Consider the following 23,408-nt stretch of genomic DNA (forward strand, 5'->3'; position numbering starts at 1 on the left):
CTTTTTCCCTTTAGAAAACAGATTCAATTTGCTTTATTCTTCCAGGATGAAAGGCAATGTTGTGGGAATTGTGTTTGAATTGGAATGTTCCTTTTCTTGCTAACATGTAACTGCCAATATTTGTTTGTTTGTTTGCTGTGTGTTAATTTTTGGATAAAACAGAAAAATCCAGAGACAGCTGGATATACATTAATCTTAGCTAAAAGCTTTTCAGCAGATTAACCCTGGAAGGCAAAAAGGATGTGAACACAGCTGGAATAAATGATTGTTTTCTATTTCAAAGAATAAAGCTCCTTATTTTGAGGATTCACACTGAGAATTGCAAAATTATCTTCTCCTGCTTTTTTTCAGACTTGTCTTTATAAGTGTCACAAGTGTAACTTACTGTATACCTCTATTCCTGTCGAGTTGATGAAATGCATTGCCCAAATCCTTCCTGTCCCTCTCCTGGACTAGCATTGGTAGCTCTAATTTCTGAGGGATTTTGTCTGTTTGTGGCAAATTTGCTGGGAATTCATTAGAACTAAGACTAAAATCAAGGAGTGTGGGTTGTGTATAGTTTGGTGTCAGTGCCACACAATGTTCTTGCTGTGCCCTGTAGTTTCCATCTATCATTGTTTGGTCCTGGAGCACAGCCAAAGCCCTCATGGGGGCATGAGGGGGAACTACTGAGCATCCAGCACCTAAAGAATGAGAAATAAAGAGTCAGAGTTTCATTTTTGAGGCAGAAATTGAAAACAAGAAGAGTCTAGTGAGTAAAAAAACCATTTTCATCTTGGACTCAGAGCAGTCTTTTGCTCTCATGGCGTTGTGCAGGTGTGCACAACAGAGGAACTACTTTGGGCACACAAATCCTTTGGGCATTGCAAATCACTGACTCTGGCACTGAAACCTGCAACATGGCCAGGGTTAGGAATAAGCAGAACTCTGTGTGGACACGTGAATGTCTTGCTTGAGTAAAACTGATAGGCACAAGGGAGTTTGCAGCTCTGCCATGACTGCCACATGCTCCAACCTCCCCCTCTCCTGGCACTCGGGACCTTTGCCAACTCTTTTGCCTTTGAACCACACCAGACAGACCCCACTGCCCCTGTGCTGCTCAAAAACCAAAGCAAAACCCCAAGGACAGCCCCAGCTTTGAACTCAAAAGCAAACAACCCCCTCCTCTGCCCATTGCTTTGATCCTGAGTGTTGCCACCTCCTCTTTTATATACTTGTGACTTCTACATTTCAGTCAGCCTCCAGAAAAACTCGTTGCAGAGGAGGATGTTACAGCAATTCCAGCTGTCTAGAAGAGGCAGTTTTCACATTCCAGCTGAGGGTTCCACATTCCAGCTGCTGCGGTGCAAGCAAGGAGCAGTGTCCGCAGTGACTGATGGATGCAGCACAGGAATGTCACAGCTGGGCTTGGGGGATTTTGCCTGTGGAAAGGAAGCTGACACTCAAAAAGGGCACATCAAATGCAGAGATGACTTTATGACCCCTTTCAAAACTTCTTGATGTGGTGCAAGGGACAGATTTGCATCCATAGTGTGTGGAAAAGAGGTCTGAACAAACACATTTAAATTACTGCAATATTTTTGTTTGTTTTTAAACCAGTGTCTCACTGCAAATCCATATGGACTCTGTCTTTCTCTGTAATCTTCATCACAGCACTTGAAAATTTCATAAAGGTTTCCAGGTTGGTTCCTTGCAATGTCAGTCAGGCTTGGACATTTGCCTCTTTTTAGGGACCTGTGCTGGAGTTGTTCTTTCCCAGGGACTGGAATGGGGCTGTGGTTTGGGTCTGTGCTGCTCACAGGGCTGATGACACAGAGATGTTGTTATTGCTGAGCAGGGCTCACACAGAGCCAAGACTTTTCCTGCCCCTCAAAGGCCATGTTGGGAGGTTGGGAGGAGAAACAGCCAGGACAGGTGACCCTGACTGAGCCAAGGGATGCTCCAGACCTGGGACATCACACTCGGTGTGTGAAGGGGGAGGAAGGAGGGGATGTTTGCAGTGCTGGTGTTTGCCTTCCCAAATCACTCTTCCAGGAGAAGGGGCCCTGCTCTCCTGGAGGTATTGAACATCTGCCTGCCCATGGGAAGTAGGGAATGAATTCCTTGTTTTGCTTTGCTTTTGTGTATGGCTTTTGCTTTCCCTATTAAACTGTGTTTATTTCCACCCACTAGTATCCTGGTTTTATCCTTCCAATTCCCTCCCCAATCCCACTGGTGGGAGTGACTTTGAGCTGCTTGCTTGCTGACTGGGGTTAGACCACAACAGGACCTGAGATGGTGAGAGCTGAACTGTGCAGCCCAAGGGCTCAGAGAGAGCTTCTGGCAGCCACAAACCCACACGACCTCCACTTGTGGTCTGGCCTTGGGGTTGTAAAATGTGTCTGGCACATTCTCGATGACAGATTGATTTCTCAGAACAGCAGATTTGGAGAGAGGGTATTTTAGATAAAAGATGTGTCCTGACATGAACATCCAGGGGCGTTGTGTAGTTTGTTTTCCAACAGTTTATTGAAACACAAAGGATAATGAGAAGAAATTAAAACTTTTACTGCCTGTATGACATTGTGTTGCCTGTTGAGTTAAATGTTTTGATGAGAAATATTGCAATTGAATTTTAGCACATTCTTTAGCATGTTTTGGTAGGGACTAACTGGTGCTGCTAGCTGAGGCTGCATGTGCCTGAGCTCCCACTGCTTTCTGCTGGAGCTGTGGCCGCAGGGACCGGCAGGGGAGGAAATGTTCCTCTGCTTGACAGACAGTTTATAAAAACTGAATAAGTCTCCACTGTTTTAGAAGTCTTCCCCATTGTTCCCCTATCACCATTACAAGAAATCACTTGAGCTCCTTGGGAAGGGGCATCTCAAGACATTCCTGTAGTAACATAAGTTCACAGCAAAATTTTGGCTTTGGTTTCACCATAGGCATTTACTATTTCCTTTGTGTGTTTCAGTTTGCGGGAAACAGGGAAGACAAATTTAGACCATCCATTTTATTCTTTCCTGGGGTTTATTAATCACCAGACAGCAAGCAATACTTCCTGTAGAGTGTGGTTATTATTGCTTTGTTCTTGCTTCTAATATAAATATTTTTGAGATGTCCTTCTAGCTGAATATGTTTGTGTTAAATCAGCAGTTCTGTTCTGTTTATTAAAACCAAACTTTTCCTTATTGAGTATTGTTGGAGAATTAATTACCAGTCTGTTTCTGAGTTCCTTTCGTTTCCAGCAAGGGAGGATTAAAGCAGCAGATGCTGGGAATGCATCAGCCACAGCAGTTTTCATAAAGCTTTCCCCAGGGACTCGAATTTGCTGTTCTGTTATGTACATGTCTTGACCTGGAGAACAGATGAAGGCATTACAGGAAACCACTCATATTTACACCCAAGAAGTCCCTGCTAGGAGGGCCTGAAGAGAAGGCTGGGAAATATTCTGCAGGTGGGGCAATTTTCTTGGTATCCTCTCTCTGATGCAGTCTATGGCAAGAAAAAGCCCAACCTTTTGTTTCATACTCTCTTCTCTGAGCGGAATCTTCTCTCTACAAGCTCCAGGTGTGACACTGACCTGCTAAGACCTGGCTGCCACCAAATGTATCCCACCCAAACTCTCTGATCTGGACAAAGCACATGGAAATCCATGAGCAGTTCAGCTACAATCAGTGGCTTTGGGTACACCAGGGTAGGTTTTCTTGGATGAGAAACTTTTGGATGAAATGGCCAAAAAAAAAAAACAAACCCTTGTTGCTTTGGCAAAAGCTTCATTTGTTTGCAGAGCCCGCCTGCCACCCAGTTTTATATTTTCCTGTTAGTTCTGAAGTTTTCTGTGTGTCTTTTGGTGAGTAGCCATTTGCAGAAACATTTTCCTAGAGCAGCACTGGAGGAATTAGTGATGTTAGACAGGCTTGAAGGGGATGGCCAAGCCAGTGGCTCGAGCTGGGACATGGCAGGGTGACAAGGAGCCAGAGCCTCTCAGCCAAGCAGGCTGAAACTTTCTGGGTCTGGGCCACACCATTCTTCATGCTTGCAGACACATCCCTGGTATGTGCTCACATTCCCTGGGCGAGTGGCGGCTCCCTTTGATCCGAGGTGATCTCTGGATGTTTGACTTTGCCTGGGAAAGGAGCCTGGCTGAGGTATGAGGCTGCTGCTTGGGTATGTGCAAACAGGGGGGTTGGGGTTCCCTCTGGCTTAGGGGCTCACAGTAACCAGGCACACAGCCTGGCCTTCCTTCAGACCCTGCTATTTTTACCCTACTCTGATCCAAATTTATTTGCTGCTTGCCAGCTCCCCGAGGTTTGTCTCCTCAATTCACCTCAGCAGCAAATCCAAAGCCCAACCCTGTGGTGCAAACTGGGTAGCACTGGGGCAGCAGAGTGAGAGTTTGAATCACAGATGCAAAGCTCACTCTTAAAAATGTTTTTAAAAGCTGCTTCCTTCCCTTAGGGCATGCAGATGTTCCTGGCTCCCTGGAAAACAGAGGGGAATGCCTCATTGCCTGGTGATGGAGTGAGGCAGAAAGTGGTGGGGCTGGTAAACCACACCTGCAACACGGGGACACCTGGCAAAGGGAAGGGCAGTGTTCCAGGGATTGTGTCCTGGGGGAGAGGACAGCACAAGGACCCCAGGTCAAACCTTGGGAGGTGTAAAATCTGCCCATAGCATCACGTTGCAAGTTTTACACAGCTCTGACAGAGTCTTTTTTCAGGAACAAGGCTTGGTCCAGAGCATGCTGGACCTCCAGTGTGGGCTGGTGTTAGAATTGCATTTGGGAGCCTCCAGTGACTGCACAGTTTTGGGCTGCAGCAGGGAATGGCATTTTGCAGCTGGTTAGGAAAGAGCATAGTACAGCCAAAATATTCTTTCTTTAAATATTGCGAAGGAGAAGTGAAACAGAAAACTGGATGTGCCCAAATTGTCCATTCCTGCCAGCAAGGGATGTGTGTCTCTCCAAAAGGTTGCTGGAAGCCTTAGTGCCTACAATCCTATGGTTGAGAAGAGATTTCTCAATGCCAGTGGTTCTCCCATGGTCTGCTTTCCTGTTGTTTGAACTCTGGCGATTGGGAGAAGGAGTTGAAAGTGTGTTCATGTATCCAAGTACTCCCATTTTATTTCTGCCCTGAATCAGTTCCAATTCTGAGCACTATTTTTGAATGTTTGTGGCTCCCCTTTTGCTGGTGCAGTGCTGAAGGACCTGAAGCAAGGGAGCAGATCCCAACAGACTGGGAGGGGCAGTGCTTTGGAAGGCGAAGCTGCTGGTCCTTGCAGCAAAGTCTGTGCTTGCTGGGGGCTGTGAGGATGGCTGGGGCTCAGGGAGGGTGGGAGCACCTCCAAAAGCATTGCCTGCCATGCTGAGAGTGCTCCTTGTTTATGGGCAGTGTGGGGAGATGTGCAGAGCACAAACACAGGTCACCTCCTTTGCCAAGGAGCTACAGCCTAGAAACTCCATAAAAATGTGATTGGGGCTTAAGCAGTGCCTTTTATTTATGTGGCATTTCTGTGGGTAGTATAACCAAATAAAATTCTGTGATACTCGCAGTATTGCATGATTTCTTTCCTTAGGGTTTGGGGCTTTCAAGGTTTTTTATTAGCTGGAGATGATTTCTTTAGCAAACATCCATGCAGCTGGCAAAGAAAAGAGGGAGAGGTGGTGAAATGTCTTTGAGCTCCTCTATCTGCATAATAATAGCAGATCCAGCACAGGGATGCTGTGCCTCCTTGCTAGATAAATTCCCACCTGGGTTTTTTGGTGGCTGCTGAGAGCACATTCACTAGGGGAAACAGGAGGTGGACTGTGTGCTTAAAATGATAATGGAGTTTATACAGCAAACCCCAGCTATCACTAGCTCACTGGAGGTGGCACTTCCTACTGTGCTCCCACCCAGCCCAGCAGCATTTTGCAACAAATTCTTCCAATAAAAGCCAGGTTTGAGGAAGGCAGCTTTGCAGGGAACAGTTTGATACTGCACAGTGATAGTAGTAATGATGCAATATTCTCAATTCTCAGGACAGCAAATACTGGAGAGCAGGCCTTATGCTGGGGAGCAAAATCCTTGAGGTAAAATAGAACACAGCTTTTCAGACATTTCAAAGGCTTTAACTGTTTTCTGTAGCCCTACATGAAAAAATGGCATTTTAAAGCAGTAACTATGAGGCAGTCAAAACAAACAAAACCCATGCAAGTCACAAAAATGCCTTAAATTAAATCTGTGTAGCTGGCTAAGTGGAGAGTATTCTCAAATGTTACCTAGATCAAGCTTTTTTTGTTTGTATGTTGTCAAAGCCAAGGATTTAAACCTGATTGTCCCTGCTAATTCTCACTAGAGCAAAGCAGCAGCAGTAGCTATTTATACCTAATGTATTGGAATGTTTCCTCCCCACCCCCCAGTAATGTTTTTTTCATTTTCCAAATCAAATCAATTGTTGGGAACAGCTTGGGTGAGTGACAGGGTTTTGTTTTCTTGGAAATAAAAATCGAATCTCAGCTCTCTTTTCTCTCCTTGCCCTTCTGTATGTGTGAGCAACCAGCAAATCAACAAAGTGTCTGCTTTCTAGTAAGAACAAACAGTTTAAAGGAACTGGCTGTGATGCTCCTGTTTGTTTTTGACTTGGTGATAATGGCAGTCTGTAAATCACTATCAGCATTTTAACATCTTCTATGGAAATTCCAGAGGCATTTAATTTGCTCCTTGGTATATAAAAGCTGCTCCTGCTGAGCATAATGTGCTGAATATAATCCTTACTCAATTACTAGAAGCATATCATAAAAACTGTTGAAACTTGCTGAGGGAGCTGTAACACACCCAATCCATTGATTTACTTCCTTTGTCTTGTACATTTAACTGTTCTCATAATTGCAGGTGCAGTTTGAGAAGGGGATTTGGTTGCAATTATTTGTAATTTCACATGTTTATGTATTTTTAAAGCTGCTTTTTGTTCTCTTTCTTTCTGCAATGCATTCCATAAATTTTAGCACAGTGGAGTGCAGTTGTAGTCTCCTACAGTTGCAAAACCCCTAAGAATGACTAAAATGTTGCTTTAATGAAAATGATCCTTTTCTACTTTAGAGCTGATGTGCTTTGTTAGAGAAACTCAAGAAACGCACTCTGGCACGTGAAGTAAGTGACATTTTTGTAATGGAGGATTTCTCATCCTTCCTTTAAAATTTGGCTTTAAAATCTGGTTTTGACTGTTTAGGTGTATTCCTACAGCACAGTCTCTAGTCTGAGGCTAGTGAGCTGATGCTAAAAGGATAATTTCTAATGTGAAAAGGTACCTGCTGTGTATAAATGTCAGGGCTCCAGTTGGATATCAAGGAAAAGTTTGGGGCCAGCAGGACAGATGAAGAACTCTTTCTGTAAAAGGAAGCAGTCTGTCCCAAGAAGTGATGTTGTCAAAAACACTCCATTTTACTATTGAGAGAGTTGAAATTTCAGCTCAGCACCCTCAGTATTTTGGGAACGCTGGCAATGATGCCTCCTAAACAGCAGGTGAAAAAGAGACTTCAGAGAGTGTTTAGAAAATCTAAACCTTCTTGGGGAAACTGTCCAAATCCTTCAGCCTGGAAGCAAAGAACAAATGAAATCTCTTTCCCCTGAGAGTTGTTGGTGCTGCCTTTTTGCACAGAGCAAACTAAACTGTGTTTGCCTCAGCTGGGGAGGTGAGCCATGTGGGACATGGTACTTGACGTGTGAAAGTCAAAATGTTGCTTGCTTTCTGCTCAGTTGCAGTTTGGCCTTCTCAGCTTGCCTTGAGTAGTGGAAAGGTTGTGTTTATTTCTTAGCAGTCTGTGTTCAGTGTCCCACACTTCCCTCTGAAATATCTGGTATTAGCAACTGCTGGAAATGTGATGCAGACTAAATGGAATATGTATGGATTTATGCAATGGCCTTGGTGATTTCTTTGTGGTGTGGTTTGGCTTCTTGGGGCCTCTTCTAATCTCTAAATCCATTCTTTGGGTTAAATACACTCTCTTCATTTTACCCTTGCACAGACTATGGAGTTCTGGTATCTGGGTGTTTCCTGCAGATGGAAAGGAAGCCATGAATTTTGAAGCTATTGAAATGCTCAGAAGCTCAAATCTCTACAACTATTCCAGACAGCCTTTGAAACACTAAAGCAAGTTTTATTACAGAGATTAGTTTATGTTACACTCATTTATTAAAACCTAAGGACATCTTTATAAAAACTACTGTATATAAAGACGAGAGCAGTGCAATAGCAGTGTAAAACACATTTTTGGTTTACTTGGCAATCACTTTAGAAAGACAACAGGATTTATAATATGAAGTCAGAGAATGCTGCAAAAAATAGGACAGGATTAGACCAGAAACTAGATTAGCAAATCACTGGACACTGGCACGTATTGATTTCAAACATCAAGTGTTATGTAAACAGTATTATCATCAATGTATCAATAAACAGAAATCACTGCAACCCTAGAATTTCTAGTTAGCTTCATTAGCCTAAAATAGTCTGCTATCAAAATAGACTATTGTACTGTATATATATTATCTTCTTAGTAATTTACTACTTTTGTAAAAGGAGGACTAGAAGAAATGCCTGTCTTACAGAAGAGAACTTTTGAGGCTGAGAAAAGGTGTTTCTTCCCAGCCAGTGGTTGAGGTTTTGTTTTTGTTGCTTTACTTTTCGTACACAATCACAGGCGGTGGATTAGAATTGACTTTTAAAAATCATTTTGACATGTTCACCGCTTCTTCAAGTGGACAGTCCTCATACAGAAATTACAGCTGTAGTAAAACTATAAAAAACAGGTGTCTAAAATAGCTGCTACAATATGCTGAATTATACATTAAGAGGCCAGATTATTTTCACTCTGTTTTTTGTAAAATCCATAACCAGGCACGAAAGATGGTTAAATTACAACACCAAGTCCTGCACAAGCTTTATAACTTATCTTTTTATGTCCTACGTTATACACAGCAATTACTAAGAGGTTGGACACAGTTCTCAGTGAAACAGAAGAAAGAAGATTATTTGGACAGGGGAAGAGGCTTCTGGAGCAGGAAGGTCACTAATAGCCACTGAGATAGACAGCTGCCATTGGCACATGGGGGTATAATGTATGCACTTTTTTAAGTGTTAATTTCAGATCCCTTATTTTTCCAAACATATCAGGGTGGACACAGAGGAAAATACTATTATTTTAGTCCAGATCATTTCTTTCAGAGAAGGATTGCATTTGAACGAGTCTCTCTGCAGAAATAACTGAAGCATTCATTGCAGTTTTGATCAAGTAAATGCAGGGGGATATGAGAGCACAGCTACAGAGTGCTCTGTACACCTGAGGTGTTCAGGTGGCTGTTTGTGTGGCCAGTGCTCTTCTCCAGTGCTCCAACACCAAGGAAGAAGAGCTGATAGAAATGGTGGCAGGGAAATATGTAGTGCATTATTTCCCTTTAATTTAAGGCCCAACTAGCATTATTTAGGATCTTTTGTTCTGCTAAAGTAGAGAGACTATCAGGTGATTGTAACAACACAATTGATGAAAAATTGTTCACCAGCTACAACATGGACTTATCCATAAATTAATTGGTAGGCAAAATCAGAATTTCAGCCAGAGAGTATCTACCTTACATTAATTGGCTCTCTTAGAGAATAAAAGAAAACAAACAAACAAAAAGCACATCCATTACAAGGTATATGTGTACTAGAAGTAAAGCATAAAACTGCTCATTAATAACGCACAATTCCCAAAGGGAAAAAAACCCTTACAAAATACAGTAAGTCACACAAACCAGTATCTAATACAAATTCCTTTATGAACATAAGCTTTTTCCAAAGCTCTCTGTGGCAGTCATCACCTCACAATCAAAGCAGGTGCTGGGAGAAGGTAGAAGGACCAAGCAGTTACTGCAGAGCGCCACTGGTTACTGTGAATACTTTTTTGGGTGTCTGCAAGGGGTTGTGGATCTTGGAGCCAAAGTGTGGAGAAGGCATGATGGCATCACCTCCAGCTACTCGGTTTCCTTTGCTTTTTGTGGAGAGTTCTTGAGGTGTAACACAGGTGTGGCACCCCAGGTGTGCTGTGGCAGCTCCCTTAGGTCTCTACAACCAGGGGATGGTGAGTGAGAATGGGGCAGGCTTCAAGCTTCCCTGGGACAGGATGGAGCTGAATGCCTGCAGGGTGGCACTCCCACCAGTGGATTTGTTCCTGCCCTTACTCATGTTTTGTTGCTGTTTTACAGAGAAAAAGGGTATGTGCATGTTGGTATCCTACTCAGATTAGGCTTTATCTGAAGACTGGTCCTCCAACACTATTTATTCCTTGATGGTTTTAGTCACATCCCATCCTGAACTCCAGAAGCCATGAACTAACTCAAACCACTGAGAAGAGTGTCCCCCTTTGAGTACAACAGAAGCTAAAATTCATTCAGCCAAAGAGGTATAAAAGGAACTTTTGATTATTCATTAATGAGGTGTTCCTCATGTTGTGGTTACATGGTAAAATGTGTGGTTACTTGAAAGTTACTGAGATTTGCAGGACAAAATATTAGACATGAAGGATTAAATTGGCTTTATCATGGCTTTGCGTTATGATTTCCAGAGGAACTCCTCTGTTTGCTTGTCATTGCCAGATTTTCCATGCAAATATCTTAAATAACTGAATTTCATGGGATTTGCTGATGCAACTGATACTGCATGATTTTAAAATAATCCTGCCCTGTGGAAAGTTAAGTCTACTTATTGCAACCCAGTGATCAAGTGCTCCACATAATTCTGTGGCAGAGCCATTGCCTTTCTGGCTTACAAATGGATTCTGAGACTTGTGTGGGGTAAACTCTGCAGCCAGTCAGTGGCTGAGGGAATTGGACTATTGCCTTGTAAAGCAGGGGGACAATGGTATTATTGCTTTTGGAATATACAGTTTGTTGGGTTTTTTCTGCTTTTCTTTCAGCTCCAACAAAAGTGTGGAGGTGGAATGGTGTTGCATCCTAATAAAGTTGCCCTCTTCAAGAACCTGAATTTAAGGTGGGCTTGGATGTCTTAGAATCATTGCCAGTGATCTAGAAATGTGCATTATGGTTGAAGTGCTTGCTGCCTGCAGTGTGACCCAATGAAAAGGCTCTGCTTACCTTTGCAATGCATAGGACAACATGGTTAACAGTGATGTGGATTGCCAGCATCTACCCTATTGTGACAGGATGTTCACCAGAGAACTTTGGAAAAACTCACATTCAGGATTCTGACACTTAGGCTGAGATTAGGCTCAAATGGCAATTGATGGATGGGGAGGTGAAGAAAAGTTATCTACCAAAGGTTTGTCTTGTGGTCGTTTTCCACCTTTGTGTGGATTTGCCAGAGCAACTTAGTTTTCTTCCTAGCGAGCATTTTCTCAAATATGATGCTTCCTTTCAGAGCTAATAGTGTCAGTCTAGAATTGAAATATTGCTTACAGACTACTTTCTCCTGGAGACTCTTTCTATATCTTTTGCCTGTAGAAGTTGACTGAATGGTGTCTGTCTTCAGGTGACTGTCTCAATCGTCCTCTTGTAGTCTTTCTCTCTCCTGCTTATCCATAATTTTTTCAGCTCTTGTAATTTAGTTGATTTTCTTGAAAGCTGCTCCTTGAAGTCTGGTCTTACCTCTCCCATCTTGAGGCACATCAATATAATTTTCTGGAAGATATAAAGAACAAATGGTTTCCATAATATTTCAAGAGCACCCAATACCAAAGTATTTCTTGTAAAGAAAAACTTGTTCTCAGCTGGAGATTTAATTCATGGAGGCAAGAAAGAGGAAGGAAAAGCACGAGGAAGAAAGAGGAGGTGTTAAGAGGCTTCTACCTTCCATTGTTAGCTCTGTTTGGTCTGGTATGACCTGGTGTGCTATGGATGGCTGCATTCTCCTTCTCTTTTTTTGATTCTGCATAGCCAGAGTGGGAGGCTAAGCTTGTTTCTCCCTGTTAATATTAAACTGGTCCTGGCTGCCTACTCTGACCCCTGTTCCTTTCCTGTGATGAGAAAACATGCTTCTATTTCCACACATATATGTGGGTAAATAATACATTCATGTGCTTTCCTCACAGAAGTGTTGTAAGTATTATGAAGCTTTTTGCTTGCAGTGCCTTCTGGACATCATAGCTGCTTTAAATCTGCTGCTTTAAATCTTGTGCAGAATGGGGAACTGGCTGTGGGATCCATCCACAGACAACTCTGGCAAGGTGCAGGGAATGGGTTGAAGGTCCAGCTAGGGAATGTTTTGAGGCAGACTAAGATCACTAATCATAGTAGCAAATTAAAGAAATACATCTGTTTGCTCAAGCAGGTAACAAGTGCAAGGTTGGGAATGCAGCCACCTGAGCCACAGCACAACAGTGTTACCTTAATTCAGACTGAGGCGTTTTTCACAGTACTGTCAGCCAGAGAGGACCTCCAGACAGAAATATCAGATTTTCTTACAACTCTGAGGGTTTAAGCCTTCACCCAAAACTCAGTCACATGAGACCTGCCAAGGTTTGAGAGCTAATTCCTTTCTAATAATCAAATAGCCTACACAGCCTTATTCATGTTAGAAATACAAAAAAAGAAAAAAAAAGTTTTTTTATTCTGTCACTGTCCTTTTTTGAATCAGGTAGAAATGCATATTAACACAACATGCAAACCTGCCTCTTGTAAGGTCTGCACGCAGATGAAGTTTAAAATGAGTTGTTCATATCTAGAAGAGAGTCTCAGGAGACTTAGCTGTAACTAATTAAAAAAAACACCTGGGGAGAGAGAAACTGAAGACTATGAGTGCGTATCATGGCTTGCAGGCACCTCTGTCCTTCACAGCACCTTCAGTTGTTTCTTCTCTTTTTTTTGTAGGTTGCCACTTGTGCTTCCCCTCCTGTGAAATGCTTTGCTAATCAGCTTTCTGCATAATTTAAATCACTAGACTGTTCGACAGGATGAAGTTTGTTTGTTTGTTTTTTTGTCCATCTTTGCTTTTAAATAAATGTTTAGAGGTGAAGCAGATAGAGCAGGCATTTGTGTGTCCCAGGACAGAGTGCAATTTTAAATTTTAAATGTGTCTGACCTATCAGCCAGTGACTATTTCCCTCTACCTTTACTCCCTTCCTCTACCTAAGTGTCCCAAAGTTGCTGCTGGCCAGGTCCTTTTTCAGGTTAATGTGAAATCAAGAACGTCACCGAGGTGTGCAAAGTGAGTTATTGGAATTCCTGGACCCAAAGACCATAGCAAAGTTCATGAATATGCAGCACAGAAGCTAAAACATCACTCCCATGAGCAGCTTGGATTTCCTGCCAGTTCCTCTCATCTGTCAGAAGCAATGGGTGAATGAGTGGGAGGGTGTGGACAGCAGAGCCAGCAACACACAGACCCCACTCAGCTCTGAAAGCCTCTTACAGTAAGTAGGAAAAATTCACCCTGCATTTTCCAAGCTGGATGAGTCTGGGCCAAATCCACAGCTTCTCCCTGAATCCAAACCCTGACAGGACAGTTGCTAGGCTAAAAGGTCTCTTCCCCTACAAAAAAGTGTGATAGGTTGGTTTATTGACTGGTGGAGGCTGGACCAGTAAGGTTGAGAGGTCCTGCTTCAGATCAATTTGCAATAGCAGGATCCCATAAAAATACCTGCATTTTCCTAAGAAAGATGAATGCTAATTTCCATGTGCAAGAGTGTTAAATTCCAGACTCCCAACACAGCATGCTTGGCAACAGAAACCTTGTGTTTGTCACTTCTGGTCACTTCTAGAGGGTTTTAACGCACTTAGAGCTGCAGCCTGTGCTCTGGAGCTGGCTCAGGTTTCTCCTTTTCCCTGCCAGGGGTTATTGTCACTGTACAGCATCCTGGGCTGCCACTGCAACTTCAGATCAGATATTGAGAAGAAATTCTTTACCATGAGAGAGCACAGTTTGCCCAGAGCAGCTGTGGTTTCCCATCCCTGGAATTGTCCAAGGCCAGGCTGGATGGGGCTCTGGGCAACCTGGGCTAGTGGAAAGTGTCCCTGCCCATGGCAGGGGGTGGAACTGGATAAGCTCTAAGGTCCTTCCAAACCCAAACCATTCTGTGATTTTCATTGCCTGACAAGGCAGCAGCCAACTAAAAGACTGCATCCTCTTTGACAGCAATAATTGCTTGGTGGCTGAGTTCTGCTGGAATGAAACACCATCCATTAGTAACAAAGGAATGATTCAGAGCCTCTGGAGGCAAGTTTTTCCAGAGATTTCTGCCATGTTTCTAACAAATGAGGTGAGCAGTTGCCACATTCACCATTCCAATGCCTCTGGTTAGGTTGGTGCTGACACAAAAGCATCATCCATCACCCAGGTACACCCTGCATCCAGGACTCACATGAATTGGGGCTCACAGCTCACACAAAAGCAACCAGTCTGCAACTTTCAGGTTTGATTCTGGCATAAAATGGCACTACACTGATGTGAGCAGGCCTGTTGTGGTCTGCATGTGTTCCACTGGGGTTCTGCTGCAGTGCCTTCAAAGTCTGGCCAGTGGGACTGGGAGAAAAGCTTTTGCTCTCCCTGGTCACAGGCAGAGCTGGGATGCCAGGCTAACAAGCAGCTTTCTGCAGTCAGAAGCCCTTGGTGGCTACAGCAATTGTTACAGGAAACAGGGATGTGCCCTCCTTCCCCAGAAATGGAAGGACAAAGCACAATGCACACGACTTCATAAAAGCCTCACCAGACTGAAAGGAAGGACATGAGAAATTAATTGCAGCACAAGCACTACGTGAAAAGCCATTCAGTTGTCTAAATATACTTCAAACCAGAAAGAAATAGAGTATAATCTAATTCCTCTGCCTGTGGAGTCTTCCAAAGAGCAGGGAAATAATTTTCATAGTTTGGCATCTGCAGACCCTTATGGCTATGTTATACAGAGCATGTAAGATTATATCCAAAATATATACTGAAACGTTGCTTGGGTTACCAAAACTAATTCTAAAAAGTTACAAAATTCCAGAATGAATACTGCTGGTTCAATCTCAATTTGGCTATCTTGTTTGCATGAAAGAAAGAGGAAAGTCTCAGACGTTTTAGGTGGGGCTCCTTTTTTACTTTTTTTATTTTATTATTTTTAACATTAAAATAGCTGAATGATTCAGGTTTTCCCAATGCAGAGGAAACTTCAACAACAAGAAAAATTTGCTTCAGGTTGCCTCAGTACTGAAGGGATTGAATGTTCAGAGGTTTTTGAACTGAGAAGGAACAACCCAGCATTAAGCAGTGGCCCTGGGTGCTGCCACCTTGTCATAAAGGAGCATTGGATTTGCCTCTATTTTCATCCCCAGGCTGAATTAGCTCCCTTTTGGTGGATCACAAACTCTCCTCTGGTCTAGTTGTGAAATGCATCCCAGCACCTGCATGAGGTTCAGATGAGAGGAGGAACTTAAGTGGTAGCAAATCAATTTTTGTCACAGCCACTGCATCAAATGACCCCCATCACCGATAGCCACTGCTAATATTTCTAAATAATAGCTGGCTCAGGGGAGACAGGCATCTGGTGCTTAAGAATTTAAACAAAAGTCAGGAACTGGAAAGGTTCAACTTGAAAATCAGACTGAAATTTCAACTGTTCCTACTGTAGCTGACAATTCTGCAAAAACGGAGAGAAATGTCAAAATGTATTAGAAAGCAAATACCTCAGAATAGTGTTAAGGTTTAAATGGAATAAGTGTGTAATACATGCCTGATTCACCAAGAGTTAAACAATGGTGCTTTGCAGGTGGGAAGAAATCATTTGGATTATTGAAATTTCCCTTGCATTACGCAGGCTCCAACGAGCTCCCATCAGCACAGCATCAGGGGTCAGACACAAGGTGTGAATGTCACCTGTCAGGCTGTCCTCCCTTCCACTGAGGAAATGCAGCTGGGAAACAGGCATGTGCTTACTTCCACTGCTCTTTCACAGCTCAGCCGCTTGTCTGTGTGATGGGAGCTAATTATCACCTAGGGGCATCGTGTGTTAAAAAGGTGAGTGCTGTCAGCTGTCTCAGACAGCCCAGCATTCACTGTTTACAAGCCATTACCAGAAAGGCTTGCTAGAAAAAAATCAACTTGTGAAGCAGCACAATTTACAAGAAGTTTCCATCTGAATAGTTCATGAGTTCTGGTAAGTCTGCTTTTTAAATTGTTTACCACATTTCTTAAGAGTATCACCTCTTATAGACCAGTTCAAGCTTGTGCAACTCCCATAAGGGCTCAGGGGATACACCCCGAGCTGCACATCAGCACATCCTTTCTGAGAGCTGCTTCTGGAGGAGCTTGAGACACTTTGGGAAGTTCTTGTGTTCCCAAGGGACAGGCTGGCTCGGGCAGAGGGAGCTGCTGGCAGATGTCAGGCAGGTGCTGCTGTCCTGCAGAGGAAGGCTGGGGGTCTGGGCAGCTGCAGGGCTGCTCTCTGTGTCAGAGGGACAGAAAGAACTTGAACCATTTAAACTCCACTGCTGCTTGTCTTCCAGATAAATCTGACACCAATACTAAGACCTTATAATGAACAGCAACTGTGTACCCCCGCTGGTGTGAACTCACCCAGGAGGCTGGGTTATCACACCAGTGCAGGGGCTTTGTTTGCCTCCTTAAATTACTTTTAAATTTGATTGTGACTTTTAGTTGGTAATAATGAGTTCAGAGATGGTTTTTCAGAGGAACACTTTGCCTGTAGGATGTGTTTGGGCTTCACACTGGTAGGTTCACTGGTTTGGACTTGTGTCTAGGGCAGTGCTGTGATCTGGAAACAAACTGCAACCAGTCAGGAATTGGGTTTGATCAGCCTGGTTTTGGTACAGCACTACGGTCGCACTACCAAAGGTCTGGCTGCTCCTTTGGGAAGTGATGCTTAGGATCTGCTTGGATGCAAGGCCTGTCCTACAGATGGATGTAGGAGGAGATCTGGCACTGGGAGTGAGCCTGGAGAGCTGCTGCAGGCAAGGACTGGCTTCCTCCAGCTCCTTCCCTTGAACTGAGGGCGTTAAAACAGCAGCTGGCTCAACTTTTGTTATTAGTATGGCTGCCTGGCCAAGAGACCTAAGCTAAGAGGGAAAACTGGTTTCCTGTGGAGTCTCTGGAATATCTGTAATTGTACAGATTAAATACATCTTTTGTCCCATCAGCTGGGTTGGGTGGGAGAGGAATGAAACCACACAGGATACAATTTTCTCTGTTTTTTTACTAATGGCCATATTTTACAATGTTTACTTGCAAAGAGCAGTGATGTGAAACCAGTTGGGTTGCTAACATAAATAAACATTACTTACTGTAAGTAATGGTTTCTGAAGTAATCCTATGCTCCTGAAAATCAAGTATTTTTCACTTAGTAGCAGTGTTTTTCATTTGGTAGTTCCTGAATTGGTTGATACTCCTGAACACTGTTCTGGAAAGTAAAAACATCCAGGAGAATTTCTGAGGTTTGTTTTTATTTTAAGTGGAAATATGAAGCATTCAGAGTTTGATTTACAAGTTTTGAATGGAGGAACAGATGAAGGCTTGAGGACATAAACTGAAAGGTGATCTCTGAAAAGCTGTGTTTTTCCTCACTGAAGAGCTGCACTCTGACTTTTTATGATCTGAAATGATTTCTTTCTCCTCTTAAGGTTATTTCAGAAAAATACCCAAACACCCCAGGCCTTGCAAAGTGTCTTAAATGAGTGGATGGCAAATTACAAGTAAAACTGAAAATTAGTTGGACTTTATTTATGAAACCTTCTTGTCACTACCAGGCTGCCTGAATCAGATGTGTCATTTGAGGCTGAAATTCATCTGGTTGATTGTTGATGATTTTCCTGCTAATATGTGGCAATCCTTAAACAGCTGATATCTCTAAACCAACATTTCTTTGTGTGATTCACAAAAAAACCCCAACCCTGGTTTTGCTATGTAAACAATTTGAGCTGCTTTCAAGTTTTTTCAAGATCCCAAGCTGAATGTGGGCATCATGTGAGAAGCTCTAGACTTATTATTCCACTTGAGACTGTGCTCATTTTCACATCTTTTTCATACAACTGGAGTGACCAAATAGCTCTAATTGCACTCCTATCATAAAGGAAGATATTTAAAAACAGAGGAACTATTGCTAGAGGCAAGAGAGTTTGTTTTTTTTTGTCTGGTTCTTTAAGGTCCAAGCGTGTTGCTCAGGAAAGGAGATTTATTGCTGTGTGTAGTGTAATTTAATGGCATAGATACTCCAAGTGGGTTTCATGCCACCTAACTGTAGACATCAGAATGGTAAAATAGGTTGGTTTCTAGAGAGTTGTCTCAGGGTCCTTTGTTGTCAACACCAAGCAACTCTGCAGAGCTGCTCAATTCTTCCTCAAACAGGCTCCAAAAGAAACTGAGACTGCAGGAACCTCAGAGTCCCAAGCCACCTTAGGAAATGAGAAGCCCCACTGGCCCCAAAAACTGAATTATAAAATTGTGCAGCACTAATGCAGATTTACCTTAACACCATATTCACTGCCATACTGCCACATGAAAATATACAATTTTCTATGTAAATATATGCAACTCTGTTTTACAATCCAGTACCGCTAAGAGGAAGGGTTTCTGTAGTTTCCATGTTCTGGTTAGAAAACTTCTTCCCTGAGGTTTATTCACGACCAGATTTGATGAACATGTATAACAGACCTGTAGCATCCCAAAAGATTGTGATGAAAACCCAAGGCTCTTTCCTCAAGCCCAGCTACCTCTGGAATGAGAAGCAGATTCTTATCCTACAAGTGCATGTGCAGCCCTAGATTTTTTTCCCCCTATATCACAAACTCAGTGGTAGGAAAGGTGAATCCCTGAGGCTCCTGACATGCCAAGGGATGCTGCAGGTTCCTGTGGGTGGGGTAATAGATGGGCACTCTCTGCAGCAGGGCTTGATCCTCAATTTGATCTTGATTTGATTGGTACAGCTGAAAAAGCTCTTAAAAAAAAATCTGTGAACTTTGAATTATTTCCGCATCGGCAGTAAGGACTGAGCTATCTCTGGTTTCAACTCATCCCAATTTCCCAAAAGCTGATGTCACCTGCTTTCAAAATCTGTTCCTAGAGAGTGGCTGTGACATAACTCAGACGCTCAGATGTTCTGCATGTGTGCAGAGCTCTTACACAACAGTGCCAAACCATTCTCCTTAGATCCAGGAGAGCCCAGTGCAGAGTACAGGAGGCTTTACAGGAGCCCTTTTACCCTTCTGTGTAAAAATTCAGGTACATGATAGGAGAAAAAGGCCTCCTTTTGTGCTCACTGACAATTTGAATTTAACAGATCCTCTAGAAATTGGAAATGAGGTTAAAAAAAAAGGTGTAAAACTTGGCATGTGATTTATGATATGGCTTACTAGGAAACTGCCTTTCCCTGCTTACACAGTCTCCTAATGCACTGAAAATACTGACAAGGATTTTTAAAAACCCACAAACACTAAAACTTTGGTTTAACAGTATTGCTTCATTCAGAAAGAAGAGCACTTACAGAGCTACAGTCTGGTAGCTTTTAATTTTTTTAACCAATTTATTTATAAATGAAGGACAATTTCAAAGACTGCCTGTGCAAGCTATACCCAGTATAGCTCAGTGTATCTTCTGTTATGGGGATGGTCAATTCTTAGTGTTGTAACAGGTCTTTGAGAGTTACAGCTGAGGGTAAATGCAGCTCTGTTATACAGGACAATGTGGTTTGTACCTTGGCATTAGTTGAACAGGAAAGTTAGTGAGCAGAGGAGAAATGTGGCCAGACGTAAGGAATTCATATGTTTATTTATGTATCTGTTTATCTGGCCCACAGTTCCTGTATATAATCCGTGACATTTTTATATAGGTGTGGCTTCATTTCTGTGTAAAATTCAAGAATAATCAGTAAATGAGCTCAGTAGAGCTAAACAACAGCTCAGACCAGCCTATATCAGGCGAATATCCTGCTCTTTTTTGCCCTAACACCTTGGCATCAGCAAAATTCAATCTATTAAAATTGCTGCCCAGCATGTCCTGATGTCCAACAGAGGCTAAAACCCAACCACTTCCAGGAAATTGAGCTGCTGAAACGTGCTGCAAAGGAAAAGGGGTCAGCCAAACATTAGATTGGAATGTTCTGGTACCATTTGCAGAGCTCTGAAGCACTGACTTTTTTCAAACCCACAGAAGTCAAGAAAATTGAAATCCACTGAGATTCCAGGGGACTTTGAGAAGCAGGACAAGAGTTTCTCCCAGATTCTGTTGGAAAGAAGGTGGCAATGCTGGTTTCCAGAGCAGATCAAATGAGTATCTCACAGAACTGGATCCCAGCTGGATCACTATGGGATGCTCCAGGCTCCTGGGGTGGGTGCTGCAGGGACAGGGGGGCAGAACAGTGGAGGAGGAGGAGGAAGGTGCCCAGCTCCTGTGCTGGCCTCCAACAACCAGGGAACCCCTCTGGTGCTGGAACTGCTCCTCAGCCTCTGCACTTCATTTCACTCAGCAAGTTACCCCCCTTTCTTTCTTCCACTTCCATTTCTCTCTCCTGAGCATGAACAATCTCCTGAGACAAGATGCATGTGCTGCTTCTCTCTGCCTTGCCAGAGGCTCACATTTCTCCAGCTGCACAACCATCTATTTAGGAGGGAGGAATCAGTTTCAGCACTTGAGTTTTTGAGCACCAAACCTGTGGTTTAGCCCAGGATTGTGTGTTTGCTGCAAGTCAAATTAGCTTTTTTATTTACCTCTGCACAACATAGGAGATTCTGTCATTTCTGGAAATAAAATGCATATTAATGACATGTGAGAAAAAGTATTTTTGGAATAGCTATTCCTTTTACCAAGAGCTTTATTGTCTGCTCTCACTTTTCAGTATTAAGAGGGCTAGTCTTCTGAGTCAGAGCTCAAGACAAAATATGTAGTAATTACTGTGTTGAGAGCTTTCATTGTAGGAAGAAACTAATCTTGCTTCCTTCAACTGTTCTTTCTGTGTATGTTTTTCCTTTGCACAACTGAATTTGTGTGGCTTTTCCAGCAGCAGGAAAATTTAAACTATTTTTTTAATATAAGTTTCTGAAGATGCTTCTAAAGACAACACCAAGATGCTCTTTAACATTAACAAAAGTATCAACAGCTAAAATCAATAGAAGAAAAGCCTTAGGAATTTAATCTGGTTCCTGTTTGGCTTCCTGTTGTAGATCCAGTGTTCCTTGCACACAATCATTAAAGCAAAACGTAATTTTAAACTTTGTTTCTTTGCAGTTAGGTGCAGAAGGGCAACACCCACAGCACCATCATTGGCTACAGCACTACATACTGGGAGTGATGTTAGAAAGACAATTTTATGCAGAAATGCTTCTTTCTTTCCTCCCCACCCTTCCCATGTCAAAAAGTGATAGGAGAAATTGAGGTGTGCTGTGATGTGGAAAGAGAAGAGGCCAAAGACCCTGGGAAATTTTAGCAGAGTGCAAAAGGCAAGAAAACAATTTCTCTTCAGTGGTTATCTGAGCTCTGTGGCTGGTTTTACACAGAAACACGTTTTGATGCCAGTGCTGGAACTGTGACTGGTTTATTATTTTTAAATTGTCTCACAGCTGCATCTAGATATGGGTGTGCTGGGGCATCAAATGTCCTTTGGCTGCAGCAGGAGCTTTGTGCATGGCTCAGTGGCAGTGTATGATCCCTGCAGAGCAGCATTTCTTGAGTCACAGAGAAAGACAAACAGTCCTTGCTTGGTGCCACAGGACTGAGGAATTCCACATGGTATGGCATGGTTTGAATGTGTGGACAGTTTTTGTTGTGTACCATTATGATTGCAGCTGGTGAGTTATTCTTGTTTTGTTCTACATTACTTTTCATTATTTGCCCAGCTTTTTTTTTTTTTTTTTAAATCTGTGTGCACATTTCATGTTGTGGATCTATTGCTGCTCATTTTTTTATGACAGAAATTTAAGCTTCTTAGAGCTGCCCAGTGATAACTGCAGCTATGATGTGTGCACTTTAACATTAGAGGAGAAGCAGAAAGCTGTAAGAATTCAGGATGATTAATTCCACAATAGCTTTGACGTACACACACTGTAACAGATCCCATTGCTGGGTGCTCTCGTGTCCAACATCATCTCACAGCACTTCCACATGAAAAGTTGTAAGCCTGTTACCTACAAAAATAATTTTCACTTCTTCAGTGCTGCTACCTCCAGTGGCTCTCTGAGCCCACAGAACGTGAGAGATGAGGACTGGGCAGGTGGTGCTGGAATGAGGCTTTGCCCAGAGATTCCCACTCTCTGGAGTGATTATGCAGTCACTGCACAGTCCCACTGGCATCAGCAGCTATTCTGCAGCAGCTGCATCATCAGGGATTTATTGGAAGAGGTGGGGAAGGAGGAAAGCCACATGTTTGTCCCCTGCAGTCCTGAATGGTAGAGGCTGATACAACTGGACAAAAGCATTGTGTGAGTTTTGATGTGCAGCTGTTGGTTTGTATTTTCTGACTGCCCAGTGAGCATGAGGAGCTTGCCATGCTGGGAAAATGGGATGCTTGGGTCACCCCAAGCCCTGCAGCTCCAGGATGGGGCAGAGGGGCTGCAGAGCTGGGAAAGGCCCTGGGGGTGCTGGGGACAGCGCTGGACATGAGCCCAGGTGTGCCCAGGGGGGCAGAGGGGCTGCAGAGCTGGGAAAGGCCCTGGGGGTGCTGGGGACAGCGCTGGACATGAGCCCAGGTGTGCCCAGGGGGGCAGAGGCCGATGGCACCTGGGCTGTGCCAGCCATGGGGTGGCAGCAGGGCCAGGGCAGGGACTGTCCCCTGTGCTGGGCACTGCTGGGGCCACAGCTCAGAGCCTGGGCACACATGGGAACCTCAGCACGAGAAAGGCACTGAGGGGCTGGAGCGTGTCCAGGGAAGGGAACGGAGCTGGGCAAGGGGCTGGAGCAGCAGGAGAGGCTGAGGGAGCTGGGAAAGGGGCTCAGCCTGGAGTAAAAAAGGCTCATGGGGGACCTTGTGTCTTTTTACCACTATCTGGAAACAGGCTGAAAACAGGTGGGATTGCTTTCTGCTCCCATGTAACAAGCAATAGGATAAGAGGAAACAGCCTCAAGTGGCACCAGGGGAGGTTTAGGTTGGATGTGAGGAGAAATTTCTTCACTGGAAGAGCTGTCAAGCACTGGCAGAGGCTTGGGTGAAGTCACCATCCCTGGAGGGATTTCAAAGTGTGGATGTGGCACTTGGGGACATGGGCTGACAGTGCTGTTTGGAATGCTTGGACTCAATGACCTTAAGGGTCTTTTCCAGCCTAATGATTCTAAGACAATTGATGTTGGTGTGAATCTTCTGGGACTGCAGCCTCACCTGTTCCCCAGATAAATCACATTTTTGAAGAGCTGTTCTCTTAGGGTCCTCAGTTTGGCCAGCTGTGCAGAACTAGCTTCCCATTCTTCCCACTGTTGCTTATGTTCCACAAGCTCCCTTGCCAATTTTAAAATCACAAGTAAGGGGTGTTCTGCTGCATCTCAAG

General features: G+C 43.4%; 1 protein-coding gene across 6 annotated transcripts in view; it reads right to left on the reverse strand.

Annotated features, from left to right (window-relative positions):
* Nucleotides 1-11,510: 11,510 nt before the first annotated feature.
* The window catches only part of SHISAL1 (shisa like 1), a 72,782-nt gene continuing 60,884 nt past the window's right edge, over nt 11,511-23,408 (reverse strand). For all 6 annotated transcript variants that reach the window (XM_033057964.1, XM_033057962.1, XM_033057965.1 and 3 more), the window contains one exon: nt 11,511-11,630. Coding sequence is in view for 1 of the 6 variants with exons in the window: in XM_033057965.1 (XP_032913856.1) it covers nt 11,630 (1 nt within the window). In the remaining 5 variants the exon portion in view is untranslated. The remainder of the gene's footprint in view (nt 11,631-23,408) is intronic.

Source organism: Catharus ustulatus, chromosome 4, assembly GCF_009819885.2.
Source record: "Catharus ustulatus isolate bCatUst1 chromosome 4, bCatUst1.pri.v2, whole genome shotgun sequence".
NCBI lineage: Eukaryota > Metazoa > Chordata > Aves > Passeriformes > Turdidae > Catharus > Catharus ustulatus.